At 45.8% G+C, this 19,450-nt stretch overlaps 1 protein-coding gene across 1 annotated transcript; it reads left to right on the top strand.

The window, feature by feature from the left end:
• The first annotated feature begins 5,977 nt into the window (after nucleotides 1–5,977).
• On the top strand, nucleotides 5,978–14,000 carry LOC139070261 (uncharacterized). The gene is made up of 9 exons (XM_070551991.1): nucleotides 5,978–5,999; nucleotides 6,997–7,052; nucleotides 7,222–7,327; nucleotides 7,711–7,760; nucleotides 7,879–8,219; nucleotides 8,262–8,547; nucleotides 8,801–8,852; nucleotides 8,932–8,970; nucleotides 10,612–14,000. The coding sequence occupies exons 1-9, from the start codon at nucleotides 5,978–5,980 to the stop codon at nucleotides 10,998–11,000; spliced, it is 1,341 nt and encodes a 446-aa protein (XP_070408092.1). The 3' UTR covers nucleotides 11,001–14,000.
• Nucleotides 14,001–19,450: the final 5,450 nt, after the last annotated feature.

Genomic DNA, 19,450 nt, shown 5'->3' with positions numbered 1-19,450 from the left:
CTCCTACCCTCACTCGTGAACAAGACCCCGAGATACTTAAACTCCTCCACTTGAGGTAGGACCTCTCCCCCGACCCGGAGGTGGCAAGCCACCCTTTTCCGGTCGAGAACCATGGTCTCAGATTTGGAGGTGCTGATCCTCATCCCAGCCGCTTCACATTCGGCCGCGAACCTACCCAGCAAGAGCTGAAGGTCAGAGCTGGATGAAGCTAGGAGGACCACATCATCCGCAAAAAGCAGAGACGAGATTCTCCTGCCACCAAACTCGACACACTCCACACCACGGCTGCGTCTAGAAATTCTGTCCATAAAAGTGATGAACAGAACCGGTGACAAAGGGCAGCCCTGGCGGAGTCCAACCCTCACTGGGAACAGGTCCGACTTACTACCGGCTATGCGGACCAAACTCACGCTCCTCTGGTAAAGGGACTGAATGGCCCTTAACAGAAAGCCACCCACCCCATACTCCTGGAGCGTCCCCCACAGGGTGCCCCTGGGGACACGGTCATAAGCCTTCTCCAAATCCACAAAGCACATGTGGATTGGTTGGGCAAACTCCCATGCCCCCTCCATCACCCTTGCAAGGGTATAGAGCTGGTCCACAGTTCCACGGCCAGGACGAAAACCACATTGCTCCTCCTCTATCCGAGATTCAACTATCGATCGGACCCTCCTCTCCAGTACCTTGGCGTAGACCTTTCCAGGGAGGCTGAGGAGTGTGATCCCCCTATAGTTGGAACACACCCTCAGGTCACCCTTCTTAAAGATGGGGACCACCACCCCGGTCTGCCACTCCCTAGGAACTGCCCCCGATGACCACGCAATGTTGTAGAGACGTGTCAACCATGACAGCCCTACAACATCCATAGCCTTGAGATACCCAGGACGAACCTCATCCGCCCCCGGGGCTCCGCCGCTGTGTAGTTGTTTGACTACCTCAGCAACTTCTGCCCCCGAGATCGGACAGTCCATCCCCAGGCCTCCCAGCTCTGGTTCCTCCTCGGAATGCGCATTGGTGGGATTGAGGAGCTCCTCAAAGTATTCCTTCCACCGTCCGACTATAGCCTCAGTTGACGTCAGCAGCTCCCCATCCCCACTGTAAACAGTGTGAGCGAGTTGCTGCCTTCCTCTCCTGAGGCGCCGGACAGTTTGCCAGAACCTCTTTGGAGCCGATCGATAGTCTTTCTCCATGGCCTCACCAAACTCCTCCCACGCCCGAGATTTTGCCTCGGCAACTGCCACTGCTGCACCCCGCTTGGCTATCCGGTACCTGTCTGCTGCCTCCGGAGACCCACAGACCAGCCACGCCCTGTAGGCCTCCTTCTTCAGCCTGACGGCTCCCCGAACCTCTGGTGTCCACCAGCGGGTACGGGGGTTGCCACCACGACTGGCACCGGCCACCTTACGACCACAGCTAGCAACAGCCGCCTCGACAATCGCAGAGTGGAACAAGGCCCACTCGGACTCAATGTCCCCCACTGCTCTCGGGACGTGGTCAAAGCTCTGCCGGAGGTGGGAGTTGAAGACCGTCTTGACAGGTTCTTCTGCCAGGCGTTCCCAGCAGACCCTCACTATGCGTTTGGGTCTGCCAGGTCTACGCGGCATGTTCCCTTGCCATCTGATCCAACTCACCACCAGGTGGTGATCAGTTGACAGCTCCACCCCTCTCTTCACTCGGGTGTCCAAAACATACGGCCGCAGGTCAGATGATACGACTACAAAATCTATCATCGACCTGTGACCTAGGCTGCCCTGGTACCAAGTGTACCGGTGGGCATCCTTATGTTCGAACATGGTGTTCGTTATGGCCAAACTGCGGCTTGCACAGAAGTCCAATAACAAAACACCGCTCGAGTTCTGATCAGGTGGTCCGTTCCTCCCAATCACACCCCTCCAGGTCAAGCTGTCATTGCCCACGTGAGCATTGAAGTCCCCCAGCAGGACAATGGAGTCCCCTGATGGAGCACTATCTAGCACTCGTCCCAGGGACTCCAAAAAGGGTGGGTACTCTGAACTGATATTTGGCCCATAAGCACAAACAACAGTCAGGACCCGTTCCCCGACCCGAAGGCGCAAGGAAGCTACCCTCTTGTCCCCCGGGGTAAACCCCAACACACAGGCAGAGAGTCTCGGGGCTAACAAAAAGCCAACCCCAGCCCTCCGCCTCTCACCCGGAGCAACTCCAGCAAAGTAGAGTGTCCAACCCCTCTCCAGGTCTCGGGTTCCAGAGCCAATGCAATGTGTCGAGGTGAGTCCGACTATATCTAGCCGGTACCGCTCAACCTCTGCCACAAGCTCCGGCTCCTTCCCCGCCAGCGAGGTGACGTTCCTTGTCCCATGTCGCGGTACTTTTTGTCTAAAAAACATCCTTATGTCCATCTTCACTCATGCGTTTCAGGCAGAGTGTAGAAGAAGCCGGCTGCTGAAGGGCTTCTTCTTCAGTGGTGGAGGCTCAGGCAGGCTGTATACAAACTACTGCCAGCTGCTCCCTCTCTGTTGGACTTTGGTACTGCATGTTACTTCCACGATTTAGATCCAGGGCTTTCTATGAAACATCCGGGGCTTCAGCCCAAGTAGCCGGGCCCAACGCCGCCCCTGGCGGCGTCGCCTGCTTCGAGAGAAAACGCTCACCCTCCCATCAGCCATAGAAATATGTCGGACCACAGAGTTGACTGAAAGTTTGTCTAAAAGCGATGTCACATGATAGACCTCCAGAGAGCCGCGGGCTGAACCAAGGCAGACACGCCATGACAGGTATCAGGAATCAGACGCCCAGACTGGGTGAAGACACGCCTTGCAGGTTTTGTGGGAACAGACACCGACGCAGACGTGAATCATGCCCTGCGTATGGAAAGAATTGCCGCCAGCAAACGATTTTGCAAAAATGTGCATGGAGAGGGCAGACCTGTAGACAGGTGAATGCTGCAGACCCTGTGTGCCCAGAAGATATGAGCCCACCTGGCACGGTGGCTCACGTACACAACAGAGAGCATTGGGGCGGTGCAGGGGTGTGGGGATTTCAGAGACGCCAGCTAGACTCTGGGGCGACCTCCAGCGTTATGAGTGTGAAGGATATGAGGAGACCAGCTGAGTTACTACCAAGCCAGACCAGACTAGTTTCATATTCAGGCCAGTCCATGTCGTCCTTAGGCAAATTCAACACTGAGTGTTGTAACAGAATGAAATGAATGTTTTTTTCCTCCTCTGCACAGAACTAGTCTGCATGAGATAGGGTCTCAAGGTCTCATGCATTCCTTCTAACCTGCTTAGTTTCAGCTCAACAGAAGAATGAAGAATGAACTCTTTTCTTTAATTAATCAAAGAACTCTATTTTAATAAAGCTAATCCATCAAAGTGTTAGTCAATAAATAAGATGTGACCGACCTGTGAAATCAAAAAATTAATTACCGGCAGCACTAACTTGCTTTAGTAAATCCTTACTTTGGTTAAATAAATCAGTTGTTGAACCCCCACTCCTCTGTTTGGTCTCCTTTCTTATTACAGCCCACCACTTCCAGTCTGGGTTGTAACAATCTGCAGACAGATTTCTGAGTATCTCCTCCTTTGGTATACAGATCCTCACTGAGCCAAGTACTGTGAACAAATAGTTTCTCCGTGATATTATCCAGCAAGGTCCTGTTTTTGTCAAGACAAGGGTGAGGTAATGAAAAAATAGAAATATTTCATTAAATTAACATTTAAATTACTGATATGCATCACTAAAAAAAACATGTTTTGAAATATATAAAGTGCACCAAACTTGACTCAGTCCATTCAACAATTCTAAATGGACAATTATGTAACTCATCAATTAATTATTTGAAAGGATAATTTGTCAATTAAATGCTGAAAAAAATAAACTATACATTAATGAGGCAAGAACTTTTTAAACTCGGACATACCTACACCCACAAGTCTATTTTTACCTGGAGTCTCCTCTCAAGAGTGGCTGAAGTAATATTACAACTTTGACAGAATACAAATTTTCTCTCTCTCTCTCTCTGGAAGCCCCACTCTAAGGGCCTTTGCAGTGTATTAGGGACTCATATATTGTACAACCACAGTCATAAAGTTTTCAATCAGTAGTTTTATTTCAGTATGTATTTTTCCAGTATCACAAAAAATGTAATTTTACCTGGTTAAAACCATCTAGCTTATGTGCACTTTTTAAAACACTGCCCAGCAAACATTCGGACGTTTAATGACAGTTGAACGGTCACAACTGTAAAATAATATCACAGGAATTAGGAAAAAATACCATGACATCTACTTTGTTTTCCTTGCCCAGACTCGAACCTGGATCCTCCAGGGGGAGAGTCACCTGCTCTCCCAGCTGAGCTATGACAACAACTACTGAATATCAGATTTTTTATATAGATATAGCTTCCATCATTTTGGTCCGACAGGAAGCCAATGGGGCAATGAGGTAGAGGGTAAAGTGCGGGGTAAACTAACCAATCAGAGGACAGAGAAGATCTGCCACAGGCCACGCCTCCAGAGTGCCAAAACCCCTTCACAGCCGAGCGAGCGGAGTCAGAAACCGAGCGCGCAGAGAGGCTGCCGAGCGCGCAGAGAGGCTGCCGCGCGCGCACGTTTTCCTCTGTCGTGTGCTCGTTGGCAACGCGCGCACGCAGGTTTGTCACTTGTGCACATCCTTGTGCGCTCACAGACACAGTTTGCTCCCTCTCAGTGCACAAATGACCTCTCGCCATGTATATTTTCACTCGCGAGTCCCGTTCACACGCGCGATGTGGACCCAATCCGCGTGCACGTGTTGTGGCATGGGTCTGACGCCATACACAGACACCCCTCCTCTGTCGGGGTCTGGCAAAGCACTGCAGACACCCCTCACCCCAGAGTGCACTACCGAACCACCCCCCACCCCAGAGTGCGCTACAGAACCACCCCCACCCCAGAGTGCGCTACCAAACCACCCCCCACCCCAGAGCACGCTACAGAACCACCCCTCACCCCAGAGTGCGCTACAAAACCACCCCCACCGCAGAGTGCTCTATCAAACTACCCCCCACCCCAGAGAGCGCTACCGCACCACCCCAGAGCATGTTACAGAACCACCCCCACCCAGACAGTGCTACAGAACCACCCCCCATTGCAGAGTGCTCTACTGAACCACCCCCCACCCCAGAATGCGCTACAAAACCACCCCCACCCCAGAGTGTGCTACAGAACCACCCCCCACCCCAGAGCGCGTTACAACACCACCCCAGAGCGTGCTACCGAACCACCCCCACCCAGAGAGTGCTACAGAACCACCGCAGAGTGCTCTACCGAAACACCCCCCACCGTAGAGTGTGCTACCATACCACCCCCACCCCAGAGCGCGCTACAAAACCACCCCCCAACGCAGAGTGCTCTACCAAACTACCCCCCACCCCAGAGCACTACCGAACCCCCCACCCCCACCCCAGAGCGCGCTACCAAACCACCCCCATCCAGAGCGTGCTACAGACCACCCCCACCCCAGAGCACGCTACAGAACCACCCCCCACCCCAGAGCGCTCTACAGAACCATCCCCCATTGCAGAGCGCACTACTGAACCACCCCCCACCCCAGAGCGCGCTACCGAACCACCCCCACCCAGAGCATGCTACAGAACCACCGCACCTTTGGCCCAGAGGCAGAATGGACCGAGACGAGCCAGGAAAGGTAGAGCAGAAAGGCCACAGATGCATGTTCAGGCTGGCCTGTGTGTGATCATGTTGGAGAACCTGGTTCTGGGGGAGGTTTTGGGCCAGTCTAATTATCACAATGCTGGGTGCGCGGGGTGGGTTGGGGAGGGAGAAACAGCGGCTGTCAGGAACTGATCATGATGATCAGATCATCAGACTCATATCCTTTAGGGACAGAGAGCAGTGCGTTGGGTCGCTACCAGTACCGTTGCCACTTCTTATTATAACCTTTCAGCACACCGGTGTCATGATATGGTGTTGGAGGACCCAAATATGCAGTACCCAGGATGACACGAGGCAGGGATGAAGGTTAAGTAAAATCCTTTATTTAAAAGGAGAGCCAAAAAATAATGTAAATCCAAGGCTGTGAGCCAAAATCCAAAAACCAGATAAAGATCTGGAAATCCAAAAACTTTGGTTTATACACAGAGAAACAAGACTGACAGAACTACAAACAATGGACCGACACAAGACAAAGAAAAGACGGGGCTTAAATAACAGGTAGGAGTAATTAAGGGAACAGGAAGCAGGTGTGTGGAGTGAGGGCTGGAGGGAAGGCAGGTGACAATAATTACCTAAATGGGGAAACAGAACCAAAGAAGGACAGATAAACCTAAAACTACAAATCCAAACTAAAAGGCTGCGGGAAGGACTAACACACACACACACACACACACACACACACACACACACACACACACACACACACACACACACACACACACACACAGATAAATTACTCACACACACATATACTGGGCTGGGGAACAAGAGGCTGGAGCTGCAACTGGAGGGACAGAGGATAACTAATGGGCCATTCCCATCTGTACCGGGCCAGGTAGCCCCAGTCGGCCCCAGCCTGGCCCGGTTGATTCCACACATCCTTGTCTTAAGCCCATGTGGGCTGATTCTACCCACCAATCAGAGGCTTGCTCTAATGGAAGGTGTGAATTTGCTGTCAGCAGTGGGTGTGTTGGCCCTGGTCGGCCTGAAGCAGACCCCCTCGAGAAGAGGGCTGAGAATGAGCCTTGGTTGGCCCGGAAAAAATACCAGGCCACCCAGATATGTAAACAACCTACGCTACCCGGCCCGGGCCGACCCAGTACAGATGGGAATGGCCCATAAATGAACACCGGACCTGAGGGAATGATAAAAAGGCCTACAAACAGAAGACACAATATAGAGATGCAGACAAAGGACACATGAGGGCGCTATGAAACGCAGAAGGGAAACTAGAGAGGATGGAGACACATCAGGAGACACATAAAGGAGGGGACAGATGCAGACCATGACAACCTTTTTCTAGGTGTGGCAAGATGGAGAAACAAGGGCCCAGGTGAGATTCGATCCCCAGACTCCTGGGTGAGAGTCATGCGTGGAAATCCCCGTGGCCGAGTAGCCAGGGCGCATGATCACATCTGGGGGAGATCTTTCCACAAGCACGTTGTTTTTTAGTCAGATTTGAATAGGATTTAGAACTAAGCTCAACATCAGGCTGCTGGGGCTACGACCCCTGATCTCTCAATCCTAGCGACGCCCCTGTGCAGAGACAACAAAAGCTTTGGGTTCTGGTTCCTACCAGCGTTTGGGCTGCAGAGGGCGCCGTCTGGCTTCAGAGGGTCAGCAGGTGGCTCCGGGTAGAAGATGATTCACTATCAAAAACAAAACAGCTGTTTTATTGGTCATGTGATTCTTTACAGATTTGTTTTCTTTAACAAACTAAACAAAAATAACTAAACTCAATAAACAATTATGGAGAAAGAGAGGAAAATAAGTAAACATATTTTTGTGGAGCAGAAAAAAAACATAGGAAAGACTAAACATGTTTGCCACTAGAGTCTAATGTCCATCTCACATTTGAACAAAGAAACAAATAAAAACAAATAAGGAACAGAAATGACTGTTTTGAGTCTAAATGTTGCTTCAGAAATCAAACGTTCAAAAAGAAATAAAAGATTAAAGTTTCTTTAAACAAATTGAAACGATTAAACAGTTTTCCTCTGACCTTTGACCTCAACAGAAAGTAACTGGGATGAGTTTTGGCTCTGGAATAAGTCCTCTGATGTAACGGTATGACATCAAACTCGATTAAAAAAGTTGGCTGAGAAGAAAAAGGCTTTTTCACCGGCTGAGACATTCTGCTGCAAGGAATTATGGGATACCTCAGGATTTACTGGGTTCTGTTCAGATATCCTGGGTTTTTGTCCCTGGGTTCTGGTCCCTGGGTTCTGGTTCCCTGGGTTCTAGTGCCCTGGGTTCTGGTCCCTGGGTTCTGGTTCCCTGGGTTCTGGTCCCCAGGGTTCAGATACCCTGGGTTCTGGTTCCCTGGGTTCTAGTCCCCTGGGTTCTGATCCCTGGGTTCTGGTTCCCTGGGTTCTGGGCCCCGGGTTCTGTTACACTGGGTTCTGGTTCCCTGGGTTCTGGGCCCCGGGTTCTGTTACCCTGGGTTCTGGTTCCCTGGGTTCTGGGCCCCAGGTTCTGTTACCCTGGGTTCTGGTGTGTCAGAACTCCTCTTGGCTCCTCCTCCCTGTCTGGCTGAGGTCGTGTGGGTGTTTCTCTCCACGTCATCAGTTCTATTAAAGCTGAATCAGTTCAGTTATTTCCAGAACCCGATCCAGATGCAGACATGTCCACACACCCAGAGAGGGAGAGAATGGCTCTTAGGGACTGGAGCCAACCAGCCGAGCGCACGGTTGTTGGAGGAATGGGAATGAACCATGAGGAGTCTGCTCTCATCCTCATCCGTCACTGCCAGGACATGAAGCGACAGGAAGCCAGGCTGCGGCTCATCTCCCTGCTCCTGATGCTCAGCTGTGCTGCTTTCTTCTTCTACACCAACACTTCTGGTTCACAGGAGGTGAGATCCTCCTTCTGATCCTGTTTTAAATCATTCACCTGGTTTGATCCTGAGCTGCTGGCAGCTGTGAGGATGCTAAACCCACAGCTAGACCCCGACTCGGCCCCAGCATGACTCCACGTGTTGAGCCGGAACCTGCAGGAGGAGAACAGGAGACTCACGTTTGGTTTTATTAACATCTGAGTGAACCAGGTTTCTCAGAGGCTTTTGTATGGCTGAGCTGTAATCAACCATGTGACTCCTTCATCCACAGAGATCTCCTGAGCCTGGAAAAGCCTTCTGGCAGCAGAGTCCGTGTCCGTCAGGTAGGTCAGGACCTTCATGTTCTACCCGCACTCATCCATCCAGCAGACCTCTGATCTCATCTCCTCCTTCCGTCCACAGAAAACGGTGGAATCCAGCCGCCGCTGAGGATTTTCCTCCGTAAGTTCTCCGACTTTCATCCGTGTTTATCCAGCTCCTCCTAACGACAAAAACGGCTGTGAAGTTCAGTCAGTCACCTCCTCAGGCTGTTATGTTTCAATCAGGGGTCACCAAATTGTGGCCCGCGGGCCGTTTACGGCCCTCGGCTGCAGCTCCAGAACGGGTTCATCTAGCCCAAGGGTCGGCAACCCAAAATGTTGAAAGAGCCATATTGGACCAAAAAAACAAAAAAACAAATATGTCCTGAGCCACAACAAATTAAAAGCCTTATATAAGCCTAATAATGAAGGTAACACATGCTGTACGTATCTATATTAGCCTACTATCAAAATGACTAAGTTGGCTACAAATACATAATGAGCCTTCATGATTAAATGTTTATTTTCCCTGTAGCGTATCCTGTAGAGAATGACGCACCACGTGACTACTCTGTTGTACGATGCCGCCTCAAGTTTAACTTCATTACAACATTAATGAATCGTGTTTCATTGCTTTGATGAAATTAAAGAAATGCAATAAATAAATCCGATTTTTGATGTCATTTTTATTTTTAGGATTCGAAAAAACAACAAAATGGAACGTGCATAACGTGCCCCTCATCGGGGCAACAAACAGTGCAATAAAACGCAGCCTGCGTTTATAAAAACGCTTTATTATCTCCCGGGTTGCAACAAAACTTGCAGCAGTAGTGGAGTTTGGAGATGCAGTCCACTTCTTAAATCTATTTTTGCGCTCCTGTAATTTCTCCAGAAGTAATGCAGTCGCACCTTTTCTCTCACTCCCAACTGGATACTCGGCTGCAAATGCAGCATGCCTTCCCTGGAAATGTCTTTCCACATTACTCTTTTTGTTATTTGACAACTTCTCGTTACAGAGCAAAAACATTCAGGCAGTTCTTCTGCATTGACAATGAATGCAAATGATTCGGTCCAAGAAACGTTGAATCACCTGCCTGGCATCCCGCCCGGCTGATAGAAACGTGTGTCGCAGGCTATGACGCAAATCTTCGTTGACAGAAATGTTTAAATTTAATGTTTTCCTACACATTTTTACAGCACTGAAAAACGTTAAGAATGTTTGTGTCATGTTTGTCCTCCTACCGAAACTATATTAAAACAAAAAATGTATTTCCTTCAGCCATCTTTTTCCATTTTCAAACATTTTTGAAAAAGCTCCACGGAACCACTAGAGAGCGCCAAAGAGCCGCATGCGGCTCTAGAGCCGCGGGTTGCCGACCCCCGATTTAGCCCTAACCCGAACACACCTAAAGGCTTTTGGTAACCACGTTACCTAACCCTGGACTTTCAGCTGGTGACCTTTGGCTCATATCTTCAAAATGTGGACGCTCCTCAAACGTTTCAAAAATACAGAGAAAGACTTGAAGGCAATATTTAGCTAACATTCATCCAACCAGCCCAACAGAAGCAGGTTGTTTACCTGTGCAGGTAGGACCCAGACGGGAGAACTTTGATGGACGCTCCGTGGTTAAACCATCACGGGACTCGGAGATGCTTCTCAGCATAATTCTTCCAGACACACTGAACTCCTACAGCTAAGATGATTCCCATAGGAGGAGCAGAATTCCTCCCTTCCTCTGATGTTTGAGGATCGTGTCATAACTCCACCTGTTTCTTCCTGCAGGAGCAAACCTCACAACGGTGGAAAACGACTCAGTCCTCAGCTGGGAAAGTTCAAACTCCATCAAAAGCTACGACAAGGAAACAGACTCCATAGTGATACCTGGGAAAGGATTTTACTTTGTCTACATCCGTTTCACCCTGGTGTGCGACGACAGGAGCAGCTTCGCGTCCCAGGCCTTCGCCGTGCAGCTGCAGCTCCTGTCCAGAGGCTACCCGCACAAACAACCGCTGCTGGAGGCCAAGGACCGATGGGACTGCTCCGACTTTGGCTTCCACAACGTCTTTGTGGGAGAACTCTTCGAACTAGAGAAGGAAGATCTTCTGAGCGTTTTCCTGATAAAAGGCTCCCACATGGTCACCGCCTCGCAGTTCGGCGTGTTTCATCTGTAGCGAGTCTTTGTGAGCCTCCAGCTGGTGTTCGGAGAGGACTAAACTCTTGTTCTACATGTAGATGGTTTTCTGTCCGATGCTTTGAAGAATTAGCTGGACAACTTTGGTGCAAGTTAAGACTTTGAGATCATTTAGGCTCGCCATTCTGTAATGATTTAAATTACATGTTATTTAATGAGCCATAAGACGTAGGATTCCATGGGAAATACGAAATCAACCTTGTGGATCTGTTGGGTTATTTTAACCGGAAGATTGGAACTTTTTCTTGCAGGGATTATGTAACAGCTTCGTATTCACTCAGAGACAACAGAAGAGAGAGAGTCGAGTTTAAAAGTTTAAAGATTTATTACTAAACAAATTAAAACTAGACTAACTTTAACACTAAATGTATGGTGTAACTAAGGTGAATGAGACGGAGAATGGTGTGATGTGTAATGTTGTTCAGAACCAGCAAATCCGAAGAAGCGATAAGTTCTGGTGGGAAGTGAAGGTGATGTCTTCGCGTTAAGCTTTGGTTAGGAGATTCATAAACACATTCGACGCCATTCCGTCGGCCTACATACCCTTAGCGGAAGTCCCCGTTAGATCAGGAATGTCGAGGTCCAGCTGGACCCTCTCTGGAACCGAAGCCGGTAGGAAAAGCAGCGGTTGCTGACCAGACCAGTCTGTGAGATACTTCTGGGTCACGACGGTTTTGTTGGCATCTAGCGAGACCCGAACCTGGTTCTTGATGGTTCAGCTTTTATTCTGAAAGGAACCGTTGCAGCAGTTGGAACAGCAACAGATTTTATCCATCTTGTCGTTGGTTCTTTTGGCTGAAGAGGAAAGTTACGGATCGGCCACTCTGACACTTCTTTAGAACGCCTTGGACTGGCGTTAAAGATGACGTGGGCATAGTTTGATACTTCGGATGTTTTGGTTTATGGTCGAATGAAAAGTTGACAGATTTACCAAACACCACCAAAACCACGCCTCCGTCAGATCTGGCAGATTCTGATTGGATCAGTAAAAGTAATGTGTCGTCTCTTAACACTTCGTGAGATCAGTCCTAGTGGGAACTTTTAAAGTCACATTAATTATTATATTCTATAGGATTTTAATAAAGTAATTAATATTTTGATTTCACAGATAGGTCACATCTTATTATTGACTAACACTTTGCGTGATTAGCTTTATTAAAAATAGAGTTCTTTGATTTATTAAAAGGAGAGAGTCCATTCTTCATTCTTCTGTTGAGCTGGAAAGAAGCAGTTTATAACAAATGCATGAGACCTTGAGGCCATATCTCATGCAGACTAGTTCTGTGTCAGAGGAGAGGGGGAAATGACTTTTGGTGGAAAACAGTCATTTCATACCGTTACATATTTTAACAATGAGAAGGTCAGAAACATCTGCTGGGCTCAGCTGCTCACAGTTGGCTGTGACTGTAAATGATGCTAATATGAATCAGGTTGTTTATAATGTGCAGTGTTACCCTTACATAGACGTAGCAATCCCAGCGCCACGCCTACAAGATAAGTTTTATTGATTTATTTCTTACTTTATTTATTTATTTATTTAGAGCTGTTTCCCAAAGAAGCAGCGGGAACTACTCTGTTGTTGCTTGTGATCACAGCCGGCAGGCAGCAAGGAGGAGGAGGAGGCAGGGCAGGGTGGTTACAGCTAGGGATGAGCCGGAAACTCATTTCAGACGAGTATCCGGTACGGATAAAGCATTTTTGACGAATACGAGCATGAAACGAGTAAAACTCGTAAATTTCTGTAATCGTGCTGAAGGAAAATCCTCATTGGGTAACTGATTGTCTTCACGCTCTGTGATTGGCCAGTCACATAGAGCGCCCGCCCCTCCCTACACACAAAACTGCAGCTTGGAGCTCAGTCCGTCCGGCCCATACACACACACACACACACACACACACACACACACACACACACACACACACACTCCCTAGGTTTTCTTCAGCTTGCCTCTTTCGGTTGAATATTTAAAGTTACGTTTTTCGTAACGTATGTGGTGAATTTGACAAGACAGAGCTGAAAACGGCTCGTGCTGCATCGGTCACTGCCTCCGCTCCGGTCGGGTTTTTTTTTAATTATTTTAACTCTCTCTCTCTCTCTTTCTCTCCCTCTCTCTCTCTCTCTCTCTCTCTCTCTCTCTCTCTCTCTCTCTCTCTCTCTCTCTCTCTCTCTCTCACACACACACCTCAGTCAACATTGTTTTGTTTAAGTGTGTGTGTGGGAAAAATTCCAACAACGTTAGGAAAAAATCAGTTTAATCAAATTAAAATAAAATGGTTCTAGTATTTCATATTTCCTAGTTCCTACTGCATGAGTTCAGATGTATTAATTCATGCACTTAAATATTAATGTTCTGATTTAACTGAAAAACTTGTTCTGTAATAGTTCCTTTACTATTGTGATCAAAAATATTTAATCTCAATTCTGAGGCTGCTCTGTAAATAGTTTTCTAATAAACAATAACACATATCAACTTCTGATCAATCCATATCAATTTCAGATTTAAAATGATGTATTGATGTAAACCACACCCACTAATTTCCAAATAATAAATAAGAGGTGCATTCATCTGTGTATCTCCTTTGATCCTCATTAGTGATGTTTTCAGCACCAGAACAGTGAAGCAAAGAAACAGATTCCTGAGTTTATGTTAGTAATTTTATTCATTAGGTGCATCTGACCTGTTCTATTTTTCTCTGAAATGAGATCAAATCAGTGCTTCTATGGGCTGTCTCCTCTCTGCACTAGAAACATTTACTTTATTAAAATGTTCACTGTAATGCATCTTGATGTTCTTAACAAATAAATTAAATCAAAGATATTGCGCAGTAATGCCAAATATCTAAATTTGTGTTTCAGTCATTTTTATACTGACTTAAAAATACTTCATTAAGTCTACTAAGCAGGGGTGTAGAAGGTTTTTAACAGGGCCAGCCCAGTAATGATCTAGGACCTAAATAAAGGGGGCAGAAAGTCAAATAAAGGGGGGCAGAAGGAGATGTTTTTCCAGACGACAAGAAAAATTAAATGCCAAACCCACCCTGCAAAGTGTGTCACTGAGAGTTTAAAACAAAAATCATTCTTTTGCAAATATTGGTGTAATCACCTTTAATACTAGTTATTAAAATGCAGCAGCTGCTGGTTTGGTGCAGTTCAAAGTGGAGTGCATCAAATAAAACAATATTAACATAAAGTTGAGATGTGCCTTAATCCCCCCCCCCCCCCCCCCCCAGCTGGAAAAATTCCTAGGGGAAACACTGATGTGAACAAACCACTCAGGTTATTCTGATGCAGCTCTTGTTTTAATAAGCTTTTACTTGTTTTTCTGATAAAATATTATTTTGTCAAACTGGATCCATGAAGCTGAGAAACGTTTCTAATAAACACAAACTTATCTCAATCTGTCCTGCCGATTAAAACAGAGGCTTTGATGTAATGCCGTTCGGGTCAGGTGATTGACTAAGCAATTTCATTTTCTGGATTTCTGGTCCAAAGATGAGAACTTCAGTCTTGTCTAAATTTAAGAGCAAAAAGTTTAGAGTCATCCAATTTTTTATGTCTTCAAGAGAAGTCTGTAGTCTACCTAACCGATTAGGTTCATCAGGGTTAATGAACAGATATAACTGAGTATCGTCAGCATAACAGTGGAAGTTTATCCCATGCTGTCTAATGATTTTACCAATTGGAAGCATATATATAGTAAAAGAATTGGTCCAAGCACTGAACCCTGTGGTACTCCACAAGTAACCCTGTAGTATGAAAAAGATTTGTCATGTACATTTACAAAATCTATCAGACAGGTAGGATTTAAACCAGCTGAATCCCTCCAACATGTTCAAGCCTTTCTACAAGAACATTGTGATTGTAGCGGTTAATGAACTACATATTTAGGAATTAAAGGCTGTTGCTATTCAGCTTATGTTTAATTCCTAAGAAAGATCAAATTAATGAATGAAATTTACATGCATATATACACATACGGATATATGTATATAATAGTTGTAAATTCAAACACCAACTTGCTCGGTCTATGTTTAATCAAAAGATTAATATTTAATTTTAAATATTTAATTTAATAGCAAAGTTATTTGTTAATTCAGAAGATCTAAAGATCTTTGTTCGTTCAGTGATCAATATACCCCCACTCTGTGTTTATTTCAATGAAGAGTCAAGTTTAAAAAAGTTAAGAAATGTATTACTAACAATTTAAACGTGACAGTTTAAAAGACAATTTATGAAAGCTTCGGTATTAAAACAACCTCTGTGTTGGATGGATCTAAGATGAAGTGTGTTTTGCTTGCTGATGAATGCGTGATGTCTCAGAACGTGTATCTTGATGGAGAGCGCGTTCTGGGTGAAAAGGAATTTGGTTGCAACTAACTAAGTTGTTGTTACCAAACAACATTCAGACACAATCTGTTGGAAGTGTCTACCTCACTCAGTTAGGAGACCCCCTTTTGGATCCGAGATGTCAGGAGGAGATGATGATCCCAAGCACGAGGTGGGTAGAAGCATCTTAGGGCGACCAAGTCGGTCCTGAGATGTCTCCGGGTCACCACGACTGATGAAACTGTTTGCGTCTCAAAAATAACTCTGAAGGAGTTTGTGTCAGCTTTGTTCTGCAGGTGTCGTTTGTTGTGTCGTAGCAATTCTGCCAGCGTGACAGAAATCTCTTGTTGGTTAAAGAGCGTGTGGGCGGCCATCCCACTTCTCCAGAACTCACTCGCTAAATGCCGAGAGTTCTGTTTTATAAGATGGGCATTACCTGGTCTACGAATCAGGTTTTGACAGGAAGATTTAACATACCTCAGAAACACGTCCTCCCTGAAAATAGGAAGTTCTCGTGGATGAGAAAAGAATCATGTGAGTGCAGTTAACCTTAACCTGATTTACTGTGTCCTGTATGATTGTGTATAAGTGCAGATGATCTTGTCATAGTTAAACATTACTGATGAGCATAAATAATTATTATTATTAACCAAAGAATAATAATTTGTTTCAGTAATTAAACAGTTATAATGAACCTTGATGATTATTTATGAACATTGTTATGGACAGTAAAAAGAGTTTATTAAATTGATTCTTTTAAATTTTGAAGTGTCCTTCGTCTTGCGGATGGAACAGCAGTCAGATAAAGGCAGTCAGATTAAAGGGGTGGTAGACAGGCATTCAGTCTCCTGTGAAAGAAACACTGTCAACGTGACCCAGGCTGTGTGTCTGACCTGAGGGTCAAGAATCAGGCCATTCAGTGACGCTACATGATCAACTGTGTCAAAGGCAGCACTGAGATCTAACAAGACTAGAACAGACACAAGATTCTTATCTGAGGCCATGAGAATATCATTTGTAACTCTCACTAATGCAGTTTCAGTGCTGTGATGCTCTCTAAAACCAGACCGAAATTCCTTCAGTTCAAGCACAGATGAGGTTCTACAGTCACCTCTGATGCTGCCTCACTTACTGAGGAAGATGAAATAGCATTAGGGAGGATGCTAAAGATTTTGTTTCTAATAGAATTAATTTTACTTGTGAAAAATCCCATGAAGTCATTGGTGCTGAGGGCTAAGGGAATAGATGGCTCAGAGCTATGATTCTGTGTAAGTTTAGCAACTGTACTGAAAAGAAATTTAGAATTATGCTTATTCTCCTCAATTAATGCTGAGAAATAAGCAGTTCTAGTTTGTCGAAGCTTATTTTTACAAAGCACAAGACTATTTTTCCAGGATCAGTAGGAGTCCTCCTGGTGTGTAGAGCGCCATGTTCTCTCCAAGTTTCTAGAGTTTTGTTTTAAAGCTCGTAAATGAGAATTAAACCAGGGAGCCAACTTCCTGACACAGCCCATCCAGGCTATTTTTAGCCTAACTGCCTCTGAAGTTTCACTGGAAAGATCTTTTCTCTCATGATGACATGACAGCAGCCTGAGGCAGAAGAGAGGAGATGTGGGAGGTTGTTGCAGAAACTGGATTCCTCCACGGTGCTTAAAAGTGATGAAATGATGACTCGATCGGTGTAAGACGGGGCCAACATTTATGATCATCTGCTGAGTTTAAGTTGCATCAGATAAATAGTGATGTTAATGTAAAATTCAGACAAGTGATTCTTATCAAGAGGAACAGGTGGGCGAGTCCTGGAAGGCAGGTGTGTACGGATAAAGACTGGTTGGCTGAGGGAAAAATTGACGGGGAAAACCCGAACAGAATCCAAACATCATAGCTGGTGTTTCCACGAAAAAGCAGTTTCCACTGACGTGTTTCTTCTGTTTGTGATCTGCAGCAGATCTGTTGGTTTAAGATGTTTAGCTGCTATCCAAACCTTCATGATGCAAAACAACAACAGAGAACAACCCGAATCCCATTCAATTCAAGTTTATTAACCCTCCCACTGTCCTAATGGGTGACCCCGCGAGGAAAGGTGACCATTGAGCAGGATTGATGGTTAATCCCTTGAGGTCCACGTGGCAGGGGTGAGGTACACACACACACACACACACACACACACACACACACACACACACACACACACACACACACACACACACACAAACACACAAAGGTTACATTGTGATTTCTAAGTAAATATTCTATTTGGTGAGAGATAAACTTTATTGTATTTATTCTAGTGAATCTATAATTAAACGGGTAAACTAGTAGTAGCACATTCAATGTCAAAGAGAGTAAAAAGTTATTATCAGGAGAGGGAGAAATTTTAAGTGGTTAGCAGCAGTGTGCTAGCCGATGGCCCCCTCCATGAGGCCACCACAGCTCAGCAGAACGTCGTTGTAGCTTCTTCTGGGGAGAAAAACACTTAAGAGAGAAAATAAAGTTAACAGCTGAAATAGCAGGAAATAATGCAGTTAAAGAGCAGATTGTAGAAGAAACTAGTCGAGTGTGGAAAGTGGTCAGTGTGTCCTCCAGCAGTCTAAGCCTATAGCACTGTAATGGGAAATAATAGAGTAATGTGGGCTAAATAAATTGCTTAAAAGCTATTTACTTCTATTCTCATTACTTGTGACCGATCGCTGTAATACTCTATTAATTATAGAATATCACCTTGCTTGGTCTTAGGATGATTAATTAGAAGTTTCTAGGATTCTTTTAATTATTAAGGGATCGTTCACACTTTGTTTATGATTCAAGAACCAGTCAGTGTTTGCAAACAAATAAGAATTTATTTTACAAACAATGAAGACTTGACAAATGGTTTAAACTATTATCCTGTGAGTGGATGGAACTAAAAGATGGTTGTCTGGAACCTATGTGTGAATCTACTGTATTCAGAATCTCCGTTTCTCAGAGCTGAGTTCTGAGTGGAAAGAATTTGGTTTGCAAATAAGCTAGAAAGATGTTATTATCAAAACCACATTCAGACGCCATCTGTGTGTCTACATTACCCGGATTCGGAGACCCCCTTGAGGAACCGAAAGGGAGAGTGGTCGGATGACCGCTGGCACCGGAGGGCTGTAGAGTACCGAGGTACCACCTTTCAGTCCAGAGATGTCTCCCGGGTAACGAAAGATGGATGGAAACAACGCGTCTTAAAATAACTCTGAAGGAGTTTTGCAAAATCAGCTTTGTTCTGCAGGAAACTATCTTGTTGTTCAGCTTCGCAGGTGCGAAAAAGGTTTAAGGTTTTGACTGCGTGTCAAAATCTTTCTGAGCTAGAGATCTGCTAAGAGACGGCCAGTCTTTAACTTTCTCTCTCGACTCCCGAGAAAGCAGAGCGGCTGGTTTATGTACCCGCTGTTATCTATGACCAACTTACCAAGAATCTCACACACACACGCTCTGAGACGCTGAGTCTCTGAGTCTAGGTTAGTTATGTGTCATGCATTCTTAATTTTACTTCTTGTGACGAACCCGGAGGTTCTGCTCTCTGCTTTGCCCTGGTGTTCTTCTTGCTGCAGGCCTCCAGTCCTGAAGTCCTGCTATCCACCACTAGAGACCAGCAGAGAGAGTGATGAAGGACAGCTGCACCTGGAACCTTTGTAAGCCTCCCCTTTTCTTCACTCGGGGAGACAGTGACAGGGGGGACGAGAGCGTTAAAGCTGTTATCTCTTTAGAAAACTCTGTTGTGTAGGTGACCAGACTGTGATCTCCATGCCTGGGGTGTTTGATTAACTACTTAGTGCCCCAGTTTTGCTACAGCTAATTTGCCTTTTTGCCACCCGTTTGGTGTTCTGAATCTCCTATCCTCAGTTTTAGGCCTAGTCCACACGTAGCCGGGTTTTTTTTAAACGAATATCCGCCCCTCCAAAAACTTGCATCCACACCACCTCGTTTTAAAAACAAACTCTGTCCACATGTACCCGGATAAATACGTTGTTAAGGACATGCCAGACCTGTAGGCGGCAGTACTTCCCCCGTTCTTAACCTCGTCCTTCGTCTGTGGTCTTCCACAAGGAGCAGTAATTTCGCTTGCAAAAACAAACAAAC

The sequence above is a fragment of the Nothobranchius furzeri genome, chromosome 6 (assembly GCF_043380555.1).
Source record: "Nothobranchius furzeri strain GRZ-AD chromosome 6, NfurGRZ-RIMD1, whole genome shotgun sequence".
Lineage (NCBI taxonomy): Eukaryota > Metazoa > Chordata > Actinopteri > Cyprinodontiformes > Nothobranchiidae > Nothobranchius > Nothobranchius furzeri.
Note: the sequence above shows the minus strand (reverse complement) of the source record. Positions and strands in the feature narration are given on the sequence as shown.

Bases quoted from the DNA above. Each gene is read 5' to 3' on its own strand.
- LOC139070261 (XM_070551991.1), top strand. From the start codon at position 5,978: ATGACACGAGGCAGGGATGAAG. The intron at 7,053-7,221 runs GTGAGAGTCATG...TCTCAATCCTAG, and splicing joins TTCGATCCCCAGACTCCTGG to CGACGCCCCTGTGCAGAGAC. The intron at 8,971-10,611 runs GTAAGTTCTCCG...TTCTTCCTGCAG, and splicing joins GCCGCTGAGGATTTTCCTCC to GAGCAAACCTCACAACGGTG.